Genomic DNA, 15,866 nt, shown 5'->3' with positions numbered 1-15,866 from the left:
AGTTCATTACTTGGCTTATGCCCCTCTTGCTCTATTCTCTATTCGTAGTTCCCATCATTACTGTAGTCATCATCTTATCATAAAGTTGACATCTTGGCATACCACTCTGGTAACGGCCAAGTCATGTGGACTATACGGAGTATATTTCCCAATAATATAGGTGGCAAAACACATATAGAAGCCATACATAAACAAACTGTCTACTCAATCTGCCACATTCCACAGGGTCCTGTCAACGTCATTCCCTGACATCCCCCTTTCTGCTCATGGTGGATCATTGTTACACCTAAATTAACTCAAAAATACAATAAAAAAGACCTCATAATTGAGTGACGTTGGGAGACCTTGTTTGAAACGGAAAATGAGTAATATGGTGGAGACTGGACAAATGGACAAATGGAGAATTTGCTTCTATTTACAGTATTGGAGTTGGATTGGTACTTATTCAGCTCCGCTTGCATCTAGACTTTGTATTTTATCATGGCCTATTATCGAGTCTAAGTGGAACCATAGTCGTGTTGGAAATCGGCAAACGAATTCACAACCTGTCCCTTAAAGTTGAGTCTAGTCTAATAGTGAATATGATAATTAACAGAATGGAGTACTGTTGTACGCTACCTTCACTATTGACATGTTGTGGATCTGTACACATGGCCACGTACGCAGATCACATAGGCTGATCTATTTTCAACCTTCATATTGTCCCTGAGCCAAATTTGCTTTCAATTACTCCGTAGTTCCTTTAGAATCATTTTCTATCATGTTTTAAGTTTGTTTTTTAGTGAATACCGAAAAGTCAAAGACCTTTGGCTTGTTTTATGTTACTTGGAAGATCTACACACGATATATATATTTGGTGGATAACCAGATAACCAACTCAACTTATTTCTGAAACTTATTTGAACTACATAGTACCAAATCATTTAGATTAGAAACTTCAGAAACTTCTATACATCCTAACATCCATACATCGTAGATAGATTCACTTGTTGAAGTCGCGCCGGAGGCGATGATTCATAGCAGGATGGCTTCTGATTGGCCGAGACCCCCAGCGTTCCGCGATAAAAAAAAAGACCGACTTAATAGACCCCTAGGATGACTCGAGAGAATCTCCATTCTCGATGATGCAAAATGAGCAAGCGGTCGCTCGAGGAGTCCAGGGCAGGCGCACATATGTCGCCCGAGCCCGATAGCAATGGCCTGCTGCCCATCCAGGACTTGCTCTCTCCTGGCGAGGAAGAGCACGGTCAATCATCTGGTCCCTCCAAGAGGCCTAGGAACTTCATTGCTACTGTTGTAAGTGCCTTTGTTGTGATTATTGTATTCTACGACGCGACCAACTCATCCAGAGGCCGCTAACCCCGAGTAATAGGCGTGTGAGACTTGTCGCTTGAAAAAGACGAGATGCGACGAATCGCGGCCGAGGTGTGGACTATGTAAGTCGCTTGGTCTAGAGTGTGTTTATAATGAGCGTAAATCTTCAAAGTAAGTCGCCTTTGGTAGTTTTTTTTTTTTTAAATATCTCAGTTGCTTATACGATTGCAGACGCGATCAATCTCTCACGATGATCATGAGCACTCTCCATCGACTAGAGACAAAATTGGAAAACATCCCAACGTCTATTTTGAGTGATCTACAATCTCTTCGGAGCCAGATTCGTGCTCCTGTTCATGAACCGCAGACGCAGCTATCGCCTGCCTTTCGCGATGATGGCAATCAGCGCCTATCAATGCTGCCTACCATAGGTGATAATTTCACACCCGCGGCAATCGGGGAAGGGGATGACTTCGAGTTTGAAGAGAATCAAGCAAAGCCAGACTCTGCAGGCCGGGTCTCTATCTCTTTCAGTCAGCACGGTGTCATAGTGTGGCCTGGTGCAAGACATATCCTCCCGAAGCAGTTACTCGCTGCATATGAAATGCTCGGGAAAAACTATGTCATTGAACTGGAATCAACACGGCCTCCGCTGCCAATGTTCATCAGTTCTTATCCATTACAAGCGGGTGATCACTGGCTAGAAGTACTTCCGTTGGCAATGATCAGGGGTCTGGCGGATGCATTCTTCAGTGTCTTTAACCCCTCCACCCCGATCATGGACAAGGGGTTCTTCTTTTCCTTCACACTTGGCTCAGCCATCGAAAGTGGCTTTGGATATAACCTAGAGAGCTGCCTGGTGCTTAATGTGCTCGCATTAGGCTGTCTCGCTGTTCTCGCCTACCAAGAAGGGAACTACCCTTTACCAGGTACCCAGGGCCATCGCTTCGAACCCCCAGAATGGATGAACGTGGTTTATGAAGAGCAGCCTGGACTGCGATTTTTCAACGAGGCTCGGCGACGTATCGGCTTCTTGATGTGCGACAACGACATCCAAAGTTGTCAATTCTACCTTCTTTCCTCGTATGTATCCATGCTCCAAGCTTACTTCTATGCAGATTGATACTCATCTTCTATAGTGTATATTATAGCCAGATCCCTCGTCCGATGGATTCTTGGACCATGATTTCACGTGCCGCTACGTGCTGTCTATCAATGTTGACGAAGTCAGTCTTGCCCTCTACATCAAAACACCTAGGATAATACTGACTCGTATGCAGCCATAATGTGAATTTCGATGAGTGGGAAGGCGATATGAAATCCCGCGTATATTGGAATTGTCTAATGCACGAGACCATCCTCGTACAAGAGCTGCACCTCCCACCAAGCGGCCTCTCTCGCCTGGAAGAAAAAGTCCCAATTCCCAAATTCATCGGCTTCGAAACAACCGGCTACGGCTCAACCCGTTTCAACTCATCAAGCGTAGTCGACGACTCATACTTCCAATATCATTTCCTCGCCCAGGTAGCCCACCGCATCATCCTCACGCGGATCCGCCATTCCCTCTACTTCTACTGTGAGTTATCCTACCATCCACCCAGAAAAATCCATCTAATATCAATCCACCATCTAGCGGACTCAGGAACCTTCCCCCTCCCGGCAATAAACACAGAGCTACACCACCAACTAGAACAATGGCGCACAAACCTCCCAACAGCAATCCAATTCAACAACGCCCCCTACTCATCCCACCCAACCCCCGCAACACCCTCCATCCACCCCTCCCCATCCGCCTCAATAGCATCCCCAGCCCACCTTTCCTCCCCAAGACCAAGACACACAGACCCGAACAGACCCCTCTCCCCGGCAATAGCAGTAGCAGACGCCATGCTTAAAGGCCGGTACATGATCGCGCGTTTCCACATCGGCCGACCATATCTCTACAAAGCCCTCCGAATCCCGCATCTCCTAACAGATGAGGACTTCGTGCAAGTGCGAAGTGGTCTCCAGAATGCAATGGACTGGCCAATTACTCAGGGCATCTTCCGAAAAATGAAGAGCTGTATTCCGATTAGGTTTGCTTTTTGTTCGCAGTGAGTTGTCCTTCTATATCTTCCTTTGAATCAGATAACTAGTTGAACGCGGTTAACTGACTTTTAAAGATTCTTTGGCCAAATCTTGCTCTTCTATTGCATAGCCCATTCGCCGAGTGCGCGTGTCCGTGAGACACTGCCGGATGGATGGGAACGTTGGAATGAGGAGATGCTTGGATTTTTGGAGGACTGTGCTGTGCATAGTCCGGCTATTTCGCAGGATCTGGAACTGCTGCGGTATCTATGGCCTGAGAATTAGGTATTCTGTGCTTTTATGAGGTATATTCTATGAGAGGTATTCATTTGTATCTCCTTTCGAACTATTCTGGGAATTTGTCTATTTGTGCATGGAGTTGGGTAGATCATTTACAGCGTGCGCTGTATTTGTGTGATTTTTCTTTGAGGTGTGTACAAAATCTAATGTTCGGATCCGAATCACATTCAGTGTAGCCATGTCTATATACGAGGGCTGGGCCTCATTTATTGTGTAGCACCTGATTAAGAAAGGAAGGGTATTGCGAAAAAAGCAAAAGCAAAACTAAAGAAGACTTTGGAGGAATATTGTCTGAGCAACAAACGAGAAGGATATTCGATGGCGCCTCATGCTAATGCGAACACATCATTGATTGCGTGATGCATATCATAGCGCCCAATCCTCGGCTGATTCCGAGCTTGTAATGAACGGTTTGTCAATTTGTTTGATGGCGTGGTCACCGCAGAGGATACTGCGAGGAAATATGGTTAGAGAGATATACTATTGATAAGCTCATAGGAAAGAACACATACCAAGCTTCGGCGACTAGCCCATCCAATTCCTTGACAATATCCTCGCGTCGCGAGGCAGAGATATCGCCACTGCTGAGCTGCGCCTGCAGATCCCGAATATACTTTTTCTTACCACCAGCGCCGTCCAAGACTTCCCTACCCAGACAGTCACTGTGGAAAGCATGCTGGCAGGGAAAGACGAAGAACTGACGACTGAGAACGGGCAGCGAACAGATCCAGCATCTCTCACCTGGCTCAACGATGGCGTAGCGAGTATCGAGACCAGAGATTTCACCGCGGATTTGGCGGGCTGTCAGGGCTGAGTTATCCATTTCCTGGCGGAGCGAATCAATATGGCGCGAGTAGTCCTCCAATGCAGTACAAATCTCATCCTTGAAATCGTCGATGACGACGAAATCCGGGAAGAATGGGATCAAGTCTTCGATGCGGAGCAGCTCGCAGCGGCGCAGGAATTCAATCGCATCTTTGATGCCCGTGCCCGGTTGGCGGATCTTTTTCTCGGCGACAAGGAGCCATAGCTTTTTGCGGAGCTTGTCGTTGCCCTCCGGGCGGTCTGCGACGATCGCGGCAAGTTCTATGTCATTGTGCTCCAGCGCTAGCTCTACAGCCTGTAGATATTGTCCCATTGTGCTGTAGATGTGAATGCATGACTGAATTCGTTGATTTTGAATACATAGGCGAAGTGCAAAGTCTGCATCGTATGGAGGGGGGGATGATGGTTGAGATTGGAGATAAGTAAGCAGCCCAGCCTCAGACGATGAAGGACTGGAAGCATGTATTGAGATAAGGGTGTTGTGGACTGCTGCAGATGGATTTGGGTGGTTGACAATGATGAAGTTCAGATAGCGGACGGCTTGATTCTGGCTGAGAGAAGAGACACTGGCAGATTTGTTGTAATTCAACAACGCGGGTATCAGTCTCTCAGGATCAAGGTTCGTCTGTCGCATCAGAATATCAACTAGGTCTGTCGGCTTGTGTGTCATCAGCACACTGCTATATTTGTAGAACACATCGGCTTCACTTTGCCGCTGTAAAACCTTCAAGGCTTCCAGCCATTTCTCGCGCTGGATCCAGTACGATAGAACATAATTGTAATCGTTCGTAGCAGTTGCGAAGAACAACAATTCTTCCTCTCGCCCGTGGCTGCTGATAATATCATATACTGTTTTCTTGTCCAAGTCTGCTTTGTGGCTGTTCACAAACTCTTGGAAATCAGCTCGAATGCTGCCAAGCTGATCCTTGATTTCTCCAGTGCTTGCGCCTTCTGTCAATTCAGCTTTGGTGGCGATATTGTCATCGAGAGAATTCAACTTTGACATGAACAGTTCCACAAGCCAGCTTGCGACCATCACCCTTTGCATAAGTGAGGCCTTCTTGTATGTTGCCAGCTGGGAGAGGAGGTAGTTCCGCAAAGCATCGTGCTCTTTATGATCAATCATAGTTAGACAGACCTCCTCGAACCCTTTGCTACTCTTACCCCATACTTTGGCTGCCTCGAGGAAGTTACCCTTGCCTGCCAGAAAATCACCCGAAGCAGTCATAACAGCATCTCGCTGGGCGGCGCCTCGGGCATACTGAAGAGCCTCATCGAACTTTTGCTCTTTCAAAAAGATTTTCCAGACATCTCTGTCCTCGTCACCTGCTACAACTTCAAAAATGGCCTTGCTGGTGAAGAGCCAATATGTATTTTTGGTGAGATCAGTCAAGAGGCCCAGCGCGCTCTGCCCAGCTTCTAACACGGGTTGATCGTGCACAACTTCCTGACTGAGACGATTGACTGCAACCACTCTGCCCCCAACAAGTGCTAGGACATGCCACTGTGACAGAGTCATGGCAGAAATCGGGTCTTGTATCAACTTGCGCCCTCCTCGCGGCGATTCTGAAGCTGGAAATATTGAGCGCGCAAGCATATTTGCGGTCCTGAATGGAGACTCCGAAGCAAGTTGGCCATGGTATATCCCCTCGGAACTGAGCCACGCAAACTGTTTTTCGGTATATCCTTCGGCCTGATAGCTCTCTGAAATTGTGGGCGAAATTGCCAGCGAAGATGGCGCAGAGCTAGACGAGTTTGGAATCTCGTGGGTCACTGGCATCTCACGCTGGAAAAGCTCCGAATACACGCCGCTTTCCCTCCCATGTCTTGAGACTCCTGTCCGGCCGATGAAATGCAATAGCTTCCCATAGGTTGCCACAAGTACCCTTCTTTGATCAGGCTTAGAGGACACCGGTTCCACAGAGATCCCAACCACCGGAGAGGCGCCTGGCACCTGGTAGACCGGGGTAGTATACTTCTCCTGCCGGTAGCTGGAGGGTTCAATATAAGTCTCGTAGACGTTGCCATCAGTGGCACCAATGAGGATCTCGCGAGTAGAGGCGGTGGGTAAAGAGGGGTTCCAAGCAACACTTTCAATTGATACGCCTTTTAATCTTGTCAGGGGTTTCGGTTGTCGCGACGGTGACTGGGCATGGAGATAGTAATTTTCGCCGAGGGTTGTGGTGATAATCAAATGAGATGCCGACGGATCGAGGAACATGCGCCGAATCACTCCAACTTCAGAGGATTTCTTGGGGAGATCAATGTCTGTTATTCACAGACATGGTTAAGTCAGCTTGTTGTAGCTAGCATTTGCTGCGGGGAAGGTTTGGAAGCCTACCTTCGACATCTTCAGGGGAATCAAGATCGATGCGGAGAATGCGATTAGTTGATAAGGCTAACACAAGCACATTATTCGCGACTTGCGCTGCGACGAAGTCCGCCGCTACGGAGAATGCCAATTGCACCCGTTCAACGTCAAACATGGGGAGGGAAGAGCTCAGTGGCTCCATTAGGTTGCTCGGAGCAACATAACTGCTGGATCCGTCCAGCGCCATGGTGCGCTAGCTGTAGGGACGCTATGTCATGCCGCTCATACAAGAGTTGAGGCAAGTTGAATGTCTTGCGAGTTGATGCAGGACGGAATGGGCTCTTGAGGTCGGAATGCGGAGGTCTAGTGCCTTGACACCTGAGGCCAGAACCTGGATCATCAAATCAGGACTATTAATCCATCCATGGATAGATACCTACATGTATTTACTCATGTCTAGATTCATGTATAGAAGCAAAAGCAAACAAATATTTGTAGACAACTGTTAATTTCAAAATAAATTACAAACGCTCATGCATCAGGGTATCATCACTTGTGAAACATGCCATAGCTGGGCTGGGTATCTCAAAAAGAAAAAAAGGGAAATACTGGCATCACCGGCCTGGCTCACATCACAATACATTCCCGATCCAATTTGCTGCCCTTCTCCTTGGATTTCTCCTTTGCCTTCCCTTTGTGCCTCTCATGATCCTTCGTTTGGCCTCTTCCACGCTTCTCCTTGTTCTCAACATTGAGGGCAGCTGGCCCAAGTTTCATTTCGTCAACAGTATCATCAATCTCCAAAGCATCTCCTTCTTTTACCTCAACAAAACCGTCACTGCTAATTCTGTCCCGACTAAGCCGTTCAGCAAAGCGTGAAAAAGTGGCACTGATGCGGTTTTCACCGGTTTGGCTGCCAGCACGACTTCCGGGAGTACTCCTGGCCGATCGAGACCCACGGCGTGAGAACGCCCCCTTAGTACTCACTTCTTCCATCGATGCCAGCCTAGGCGATGATGACGGAACAGACCGCGGCTGAAGACCAGCTGGATTACTGGTTTCTGAGAATGCTATGCTGGATCGCCTTGCAATACTGGCTAATGTTGGCGCATCAGTCTCGCATGGCTTCGTGACCTCGACACTTGGTCGGTCAGGGGCAAAGTCCTCGAAGCTGAAGTCTGCGTGGTCAGCTATGGTGCTGCCGTCGGAAGCCCGCGAGGACGGTGCATTCGGAATGTTGGGCGCAGACGGATCTTCGCCGATCGGAAGAATTTGGTAGAATAAAAGGTATGGAGATTCAGTTTTCAATGCTTGCTCAATGTCAACCAGTGTCACTCGTTCGGCTGCCAGATCATCGAACCGCATCCAGTGTTTTGATGTCTCCGGGGCTTCCGGGTCAGTCGTGAAAGGAGTGCCACCATTGGGGCAATTAGTGCCTCGAACGATGGAAATATAATGTCCCGAGTCAACGGAGTTGCCCCTGTGGCAGACCAGAGCCTGCAAAGAGAGTTTGAAGCTCCCATAGATAGGGGCATTCGCATCCAAGTTATCATCCTGGATGAAATGAGGGAGGCCGATCTCGGTTGGTATATCAACGTGTGTATTGAGTCTGACTGCCCTGCCGTCTGGCGAAAAGGAATATCGTTTCAGACACATCCCAAGAATGGGCCGTTTTGAAGAAAAGTGGGCTGCAACTTGCGCGTCGTTAGTTGGGGTATTTTCGGTATACCATGCTAAGCAAGATCAGGTCAGTTCGCGCAAACCCCCCAAAAACAGAACGAAAGGAGATCACATACGTATCAAGCTGAAAAATTGCCACGCAGGCATCATTACCTCTTTCTTGTATGAACCCCTTCGCGGCTGGGTATCTCCACTGGTACCTTTCTCCGGTTTCGAATCTCCGTTGTTTGTATCGTCACTTGTATCTGGAAAGAACCGCTCACGAACGATACTACCTCGCCGACCAGGTGTCCGAGCCGCCTCGAGAGATTCGGTGAACTCACTGAACGATGACCAGGGGTTTGGTTTTTCAACCCGCGGCGTATTCGCTTGAGCGGGAGACATAGTAGGTGTCGTCTCAATCTCCACCGTTTCAACGTGTGAGGTAGACCCCTTTGATATGGAGTGTGAATCCATTGATCTAATCGAGCTAGTGGTGTTTCGTCGTGCCATGTGCCGTTTGACCTCAATCATGTTGTTGAAATAGGCTTCTAGACAGTCTTCTAGAGTGAGTGACTGTCCATCGGTTGGTTCAGGAGGTATGGCAACCTCGAGAAGCCTCTCATTGATGAACTTATGGTCATCACTTTCATCCTCTTTTCCAGTATGGTAAATGTCCATCTTCAAAGTCAGAAGTGGCAGTTCTAATTTTTCGGTGATGAAAGTGAATGCCTCTGAAGCATCCTGTTGCTGAAGTTTGGCAGCATCTTCCCAACCACATTCTGCTAGGGCTTCCTGTAGGTATTTGGTCTTGGGCCATATAGTTAATACCAATGTGAAAGAAGAGGACAACCACAAGTGTTGTAACTAACCATATCTGTCTTTATGAGCTTGCCTGATCGCAGCAGGTTCACCCACAGCCTCAGAAGGATTGCAAGCTTCCGACGAGGCTCATCATTGAACGATTTGTAAAGGATAGCCTCAAAACAATCGAGACGGGCAAACATGGCGAATAACAACGCGTCCAAATAGCAAGTGACACCTTGACGGTTCTCTGCACCTAGGAGCTTCGTGTTGGGTGTGTAATTTCTGATGACTCCTTCAATAGAGTCTTCTAGCAGAAGCAGCAGGCTGAATGCCTTCTCTATGTCACCTTCCGTAGTTTGTAAAGCATAAATCATATGATCTTCCTCGATCGCGATAATTCCAAGTTGTTTAAGTCGCTGGGCGAGAGCTTTGACCTATATGTGAAAGTCGAATATTAGACAGGTGTAAGCTGACTGAAATGCGTTTAGGCCATACTTTGTTCTCATGACCGTGATTTTCTTGCAGTGTTGTCTCTGACTTAAAGAAGCCATGGAATAGAGGACGCGAAAGGATATGCGATGCCTAAGCAGCACAAATTAGTTAGTGCAAGATCTTGTATCTTGAAGCATCACAGCATTCTATGCAGACATACCTCCTCTTTGCTCTGCTTGTTTAACTTGCTGTGTCGGTCGCGACGCGTCAGAAACCGATGGATGCCACTCATTATTGCGACTGGAGGAGATCGACAAGCCTCCCGAGAGTAAACTTTCTAGATTGAAAGGAAAAATTGCAAGATCAGAAACATGCGGGGGTGATTAAGTAGACCTGTAAACTAGCTCCGAGCTTAGTCAAGGCTGCAGGATTTGTAGGAAGTGCACGTAGGATACATGATAAGCAGAGCTCTTCTGATATGGACACGCGTCGAAAAGAAGCACGCGACTGGGACAGAATGATTCGAAGTCGATGAACCTCCAGGTGATCTGCGGGGCAGAGTGGGAACAGGCAAGGCAGTAGCTTGGCCCTTTCTGCCATAGGCGGCATAATTAATACCCGAATCTTCGGCCACCGCCCGACAGGGCGGTCAGAATCGACTTCTAGAAGAACCTTAGAATATCCATGGACCTATGTACTATGATATTAAAGATGGCAAGAAAACTTATATCACCTCATCCCATAGTTAACTTAGTATTATCGACTTTATTAGTAAAAATCCCATTCAGTTGACGTTGAATACAGATAGATTGATTCTTCTTGAGTACCAAACCACTACAACTAGGCTGTGGTAGTCTGTATAAACTTGGTGTATTCCTGAAACAGAGCATAAAGCTTCCATATCCTTGAAGACAGTATAGTATTTCTATCTTGAAGGTTAGGGTTATCATTACACCGCCTGCTCCTTCGAGTAGCCTTCCAGAGACCTCGGGAGCTCCAAATGGTCCATTCCAGTGGCCAAAGATTGCTTATCCACCACCCCTAAGACCAATTCCGAGGATCAATCAAGTTTTATGAGCCATTAATTCCATGTGTTCAAGGAACATGTCCCACTAAATGTCCTTTCTTGCAGTCGTAAGCGTGGTAAATGACCTGGGGAACCAGCCCCATGCTTGGTAGTCGAAATTTAGTTAAATCGTCGCGAATACAGGTAGCATCTGTCCTAACAGTAAACATTGAACAGTTTCACCACTATAGAATGAGTCAAAATGTCAATGATGAAGAAAAAAATATCTGGGCCGAGCAATAATTGACCAACTATCCAAGGTCTCCATGGATGAAGGTTGGTGGGTATAGTGCCTGTTTTATAAGGCGCTGGCATCTGTATGCTCACGTGACTGGATTATCTGGCGAACAATTTTTGGGAAGGGTCCGGGATGATCACCAAACCATCACACCACATTTTCCACAGAATGGCTGCCAGAGAGCCATCCAGGTACCTAACAAGGGCTTTGCCCCGTGCCTCGGTGCCATCAATTCGCCCTCAAGGCTTTTTATCGCGCCGCAATGTCTCCGATGAAGCCCCGGCGAGACGTCTGTCGGACCACCTGACCGAGCTGGAATCGGCTTCGTCTCTGTCAACGACTGTCCCAAACAGCGCAGCAGCATCATTCGACCCGCTTGCACGAGCAGCCGCTCGCAAGAACCAGCTTCCCCGAGGCCGGTAAGAGCACTCCAACTACATCTCCACTCAAGCGCATTTGCAAACATGAAAACTACATCGGACACATGCAATGAACAATACCTAATCCGCTTCATTACAGATACCAATTCCGCTCCCCCAAATACAACCGTGGTCCCCTCCACCCTCACCAACCGCCGCCACCATCCCACCCCTCCTCCCGGCTGTTCGTCCCAGGCCCCTTCTCCGCGCCCCGAGCAGAGCAGACCTTCGAATCAACAGTTGCCGCCGACATCATGACCCTGTGCTACGTGCACACACCACCAGGCTTTAAGCCTCCCCCGAAATCGGCCCGTCTCCGCGAGTGGGACGACAGCTCGCCATACCACAAGAACCGTGTCCTCCGCGGACCTCGTGGCGGTGACGTCCTGCGTCTGCTCCGCAAGCCGATCAAGTTCAACAACATTCCCGAAATTGAGCGCATCACAATCCACAGTTACGTCAAGAACGCCGCGGCTGAGAGGAACTCGTCTTGGCTGCATGTTGCTGGTATCGCTGTCCAGGCTATCTCTAATGTTCGCGTTGAGACTTTCAAGTCCAAGTCTAACGTTGCTCCTTGGGGTATTGCGGCGAACCGTGACTCTGTCGCTGTTAAGGCTGAGCTGTATGGCGAGAATATGTACCACTTCCTCGGCAAGCTGGTTGATGTTGTCTTGCCCCGTATCAAGGATTGGGAGGGTGTCAAGGGTTCCAGTGGTGATAGCAGTGGTAACATCACTTTCGGTCTGGTGCCGGAAAATGTTGCTCTGTTCCCCGAGCTTGAGGTCAACTACGATATGTAAGTGTGCTCCACATTCTATTGTCGTGTCAAGACTAACCCTGTTTCATAGGTATCCCCCCAAGATGATCCCTGGTTGCCACATCACTCTTCACACTACTGCCAGAACTGACAAGGATGCCCGACTCCTCCTGAGTGCCATGGGTATTCCTTTTTACGGCAAGATTGTGAACTAGATCGTTTCTACCTGGTGACTACTTTTGGTTTTTATTATATCTCCTTTTGGATAGTCTTGTGATATCCAGCATGTAACTTTAGAGAAGACCTGCATAATGGTCGTTGTGATTATTCGGAATCGTGTACTATCTTTGGCTTAAATTCAATCTACATTTACAGCGAGCAACACTACAATAGGAGTCGGTTGCATCAAGTCCTACCGAGAAGGAAGCGACCCAGATAATCGTTCAATAAACGGGAAAGGCACCATCATACGTAGAATCATATTACATACATGCATCGATGAGACATGGGAGAAAAACGGAAAGGAAACCGTAGCTACCGCTAATTATGCGATAGGTGCAGCTAGGAACTCGCACTGGAGCAATTCATCAGCACTAGGCCGCTGCTCGTAGTCCAGGTGGAAAGTCATGTCGAGGAAATCCACAGCCTCCTGGCTAACATGATCTGGAGCAGGGGGGCGGGCCTTGTTGCTCCCGATAGCGAAAATGGCTTGCAGCTGACTGCAGTCCGGGAAGGGATGGGCACCGATAAACATCTCGACGACGAGACAGCCCAAACTCCAGATATCGGCTTTCTTGGTGTGTGCGGTCTGTCGCACGACTTCGGGTGCCATCCAGTACACACTTCCCTGGAGGGATGTACGGTGGATATGGGAACCAGCGCCGCCACTGGCGCGGGCGCCAAGGAGGTGGGATGCTTCGACACGCTTGGAGATACCGAAATCGGAGATCTTAACACCGCCCTTGTTGTCAACTAGAATGTTGGCACCCTTGATATCACGGTGGATGATATCCCGGCCGTGGAGGTATGACAGACCGGCCAAGATTTGTCGAACAAAGTTCTTGACGAGGGGCTCTTGGAAGGTGTTGTATTGCTTCAGCATGGTGGCAATAGACCCACCAGGCACATACTCCAGGAAAATGTTGAGATATTGATCGTCGGCGACGGTACCAAGATATTGCACAATGTTCGGGTGAGACATGCCTTGTAGCAGCTCAATCTCGTGTTTAAGAGCATTGACCATGAGGTTCTTTCGCTGGTCAAACTCTGTGCCCTTAGTAGCAGATGGGATTTCAACCTGCTTGACAGCCATAAGCTCTCCAGTAATAGCATGAAGAGCCAGGTAGACGCTTCCGAAAGAACCCTCGCCGATTAGAGAACCCTTCATCCAGTTCTTTGGTGCGAAATTATTTCCAGCCAGGAAGTCCACAAGGACATCATCCTCTTCTTCGCCATCTTCGGCTACAATCATGCTCATCCGATCGTTAAAGGAACCGCCATCTGTGGCTGCGACACTGAGACTCTCAAAGCTCTGGCGCGACTGGCGCGATGGATTTGGTTCGTCGGAGCCACTCTCAAAGGAGACATATGACTTCCGGTTAGGCTCAGTGGGTGACTCTTCCTGGAGTGGCTGAAGGGAACTGGATGCAATAGAATCCCGGTATGAAGCTTGGGGTAGGTTGAACTTGGAAACTGAAATGGGCCGCGGGGCTCGTACTGCCTGTGCCATTCCAGGGCCATGGAGCCATGCATCGGCAATACTGGGGATTGCAGGTAACTGGGGCAATGGCGGTAGAGGGGGGGCATCTTTCATACTCGATGCGACGCTGTAGTTACTCACGACACTCATACGACTTGCGGCACGACTCAAACGTTGAGATCTGCGCATGGTCTTCTCGATGTTTTCTCGGTCATGACTAGGGAAGAATGATTGCAGTTCGTGAATGATCATCTCACTTGGAGGTCTTTGTCCGAAGAACGAGCGGAGTTTAGCCACGGGGTTCCGTTCATTGTTCTGTCCTTGCGGTTCGTCAACACTCGAGGTAGATGGGCGATGTCGAGGACCCAGTGGAGAAAGCGGCTGCTTAATATTATGCCAAGATTCGCCGGTAAGTTGCTGGATCTTGTGTTTCTGGCGCTGGTTGGAATTGTTCAGAGCGTGCTGGTGGGTGGCCTGGCTTTCATCATATGCAAGCTGAGACGCACGCCGAAGCTCATCTTCATCGGGCTCCCCAGCATGGATCTTCCGTAGAATCAAGCGACCTCGCTCGGACTTGTTGAAACCATCGCAAATCTCCATGAGCTCCGATTCGGTGAGCTTCCGGCAATTTGACAGTTCTGGATCCAACCCGTCCAAAACATAGAAACAATAATTTCTGTATTGGTGTTCAGGAAGCTGTAGTTTCTTCAACACACACAAAATAACTTCATCTGGTGTTCTGCAGTTCCGGATATCCAAGACCTTAGTTTGTCCACCCGTGTGGATAACACGGATGACAGGAGAGTTTGTCGGTAGAGGGCCCATCGTGAGACCATCAAGGCTAGGATTTCGAGGATGGGAGCTTGGTCGACCTTCGTTCGGAGTACCGGGATTTCGGCCAGAACTTGAGCCACCTGAGGATGGATGATTAAGGTAGTCCTTGCGCCATAGACCCCTCTCGGAGTCACCGGCGGGTGGCGACGCAGGCTGAGACAGAGATTTGTTGTTCAGATAACCATCATCAGCCAGCTGAGATGTGCGTCGATATGGGAGGCGGGAATGAGTATAGCGGGAGGAATTTGAAAGCGCCGTGGATTCAAGCGCAGCTAGGGTATTCTATATCGAGGATCAGCATAAAGTAGATGAGAGAACCAATAAAATGCTAGACAACCCACCATGTTTTTCTGTCGTGACGTTGCTCCGGATTTGTTTCTGAGTTGCTTGATAGCGACGAAGATGCGCACTCGATCGCCCACCTTCTTGATGCCCATCTCTTGCAGGATCTTTTGGTCGCATTCTAGTAAATTGTCCCCATTGAAATTGTTGGCTGTACATCATTAGGGATATCCTGGGTGTAAAGTCGGAACGGCCATGCGTATTCGTACCTCTAAAGATCGATTCATATTGCCCGCATTTGATGCTGTGAAGCCAGGCAACCACTCGTCTCTCATCCCAAGCCCTATCGATAGTCAGAATCGCTATAGAGCCTCAGATTATTTCTCAAGTAGCCTTACCGGACCGATCCAAGCTCATCATGCCCCTCCGAAAGGTCTGACTTTGTTGGGCTGGCAAACCCCATCCCATCATGCGCCCTTGTAGCCGTCGCGGGTCTTTGGGAAGAATTGGTGTGATATGCGGTCGATGACTGGGACGTAGATACATTCGTAGGTGCAGAGTACTGCTTAGGAGCCAACATGGCTAAATCAGGTCAAGCGAATCACTCGGGTTCACGTGCTGGTCGCTTGCGATTGATATAGCTTTCTTTCCTCCAGACTCTCGGGGGTCCGTCGCGTCGAGTTGAACGAGGGATCCGAAGAAAGATGCGGCGTTTATCAACACATAGTCCCGGTTCCCTGCTATTCAGTCAGCCACATGTTCCAAGTGGGTTCTCGCTCGGCCCCGGGAGAGGAGTTAGTGAGGGGTAGAGAGAGAGACAGTAAAAGACAATCACAATGAATATTGCAAGACACTG

General features: G+C 48.7%; 4 protein-coding genes across 4 annotated transcripts; 1 reads left to right on the top strand and 3 right to left on the bottom strand.

Moving 5' to 3' along the window:
• Nucleotides 1–4,047: 4,047 nt before the first annotated feature.
• On the bottom strand, nucleotides 4,048–7,064 carry PGRI_057060 (vacuolar protein sorting protein DigA; the record flags this gene model as incomplete). The annotated part of the gene is made up of 3 exons (XM_040793419.1): nucleotides 4,048–4,132; nucleotides 4,194–6,774; nucleotides 6,848–7,064. The coding sequence occupies 3 exons, from the start codon at nucleotides 7,062–7,064 to the stop codon at nucleotides 4,048–4,050; spliced, it is 2,883 nt and encodes a 960-aa protein (XP_040648274.1).
• A 380-nt stretch (nucleotides 7,065–7,444) lies between these two features.
• Nucleotides 7,445–10,007, bottom strand: PGRI_057050 (ubiquitin C-terminal hydrolase family protein; the record flags this gene model as incomplete). Its single annotated transcript, XM_040793418.1, has 5 exons — nucleotides 7,445–8,550; nucleotides 8,614–9,286; nucleotides 9,349–9,717; nucleotides 9,779–9,865; nucleotides 9,936–10,007. The coding sequence occupies 5 exons, from the start codon at nucleotides 10,005–10,007 to the stop codon at nucleotides 7,445–7,447; spliced, it is 2,307 nt and encodes a 768-aa protein (XP_040648273.1).
• A 1,180-nt stretch (nucleotides 10,008–11,187) lies between these two features.
• On the top strand, nucleotides 11,188–12,410 carry PGRI_057040 (mitochondrial 54S ribosomal protein uL5m; the record flags this gene model as incomplete). Its single annotated transcript, XM_040793417.1, has 3 exons — nucleotides 11,188–11,438; nucleotides 11,539–12,234; nucleotides 12,287–12,410. 3 exons carry the CDS (start codon nucleotides 11,188–11,190, stop codon nucleotides 12,408–12,410), a joined length of 1,071 nt encoding a protein of 356 aa, XP_040648272.1.
• A 329-nt stretch (nucleotides 12,411–12,739) lies between these two features.
• On the bottom strand, nucleotides 12,740–15,590 carry PGRI_057030 (STE11 family mitogen-activated protein kinase kinase kinase; the record flags this gene model as incomplete). Its single annotated transcript, XM_040793416.1, has 4 exons — nucleotides 12,740–15,010; nucleotides 15,070–15,221; nucleotides 15,280–15,353; nucleotides 15,409–15,590. 4 exons carry the CDS (start codon nucleotides 15,588–15,590, stop codon nucleotides 12,740–12,742), a joined length of 2,679 nt encoding a protein of 892 aa, XP_040648271.1.
• Between the last annotated feature and the right edge of the window lie 276 nt (nucleotides 15,591–15,866).

Source organism: Penicillium griseofulvum (genome assembly GCF_001561935.1).
Source record: "Penicillium griseofulvum strain PG3 chromosome Unknown contig_95, whole genome shotgun sequence".
Taxonomy (NCBI): Eukaryota; Fungi; Ascomycota; class Eurotiomycetes; order Eurotiales; family Aspergillaceae; genus Penicillium; species Penicillium griseofulvum.
Note: the sequence above shows the minus strand (reverse complement) of the source record. Positions and strands in the feature narration are given on the sequence as shown.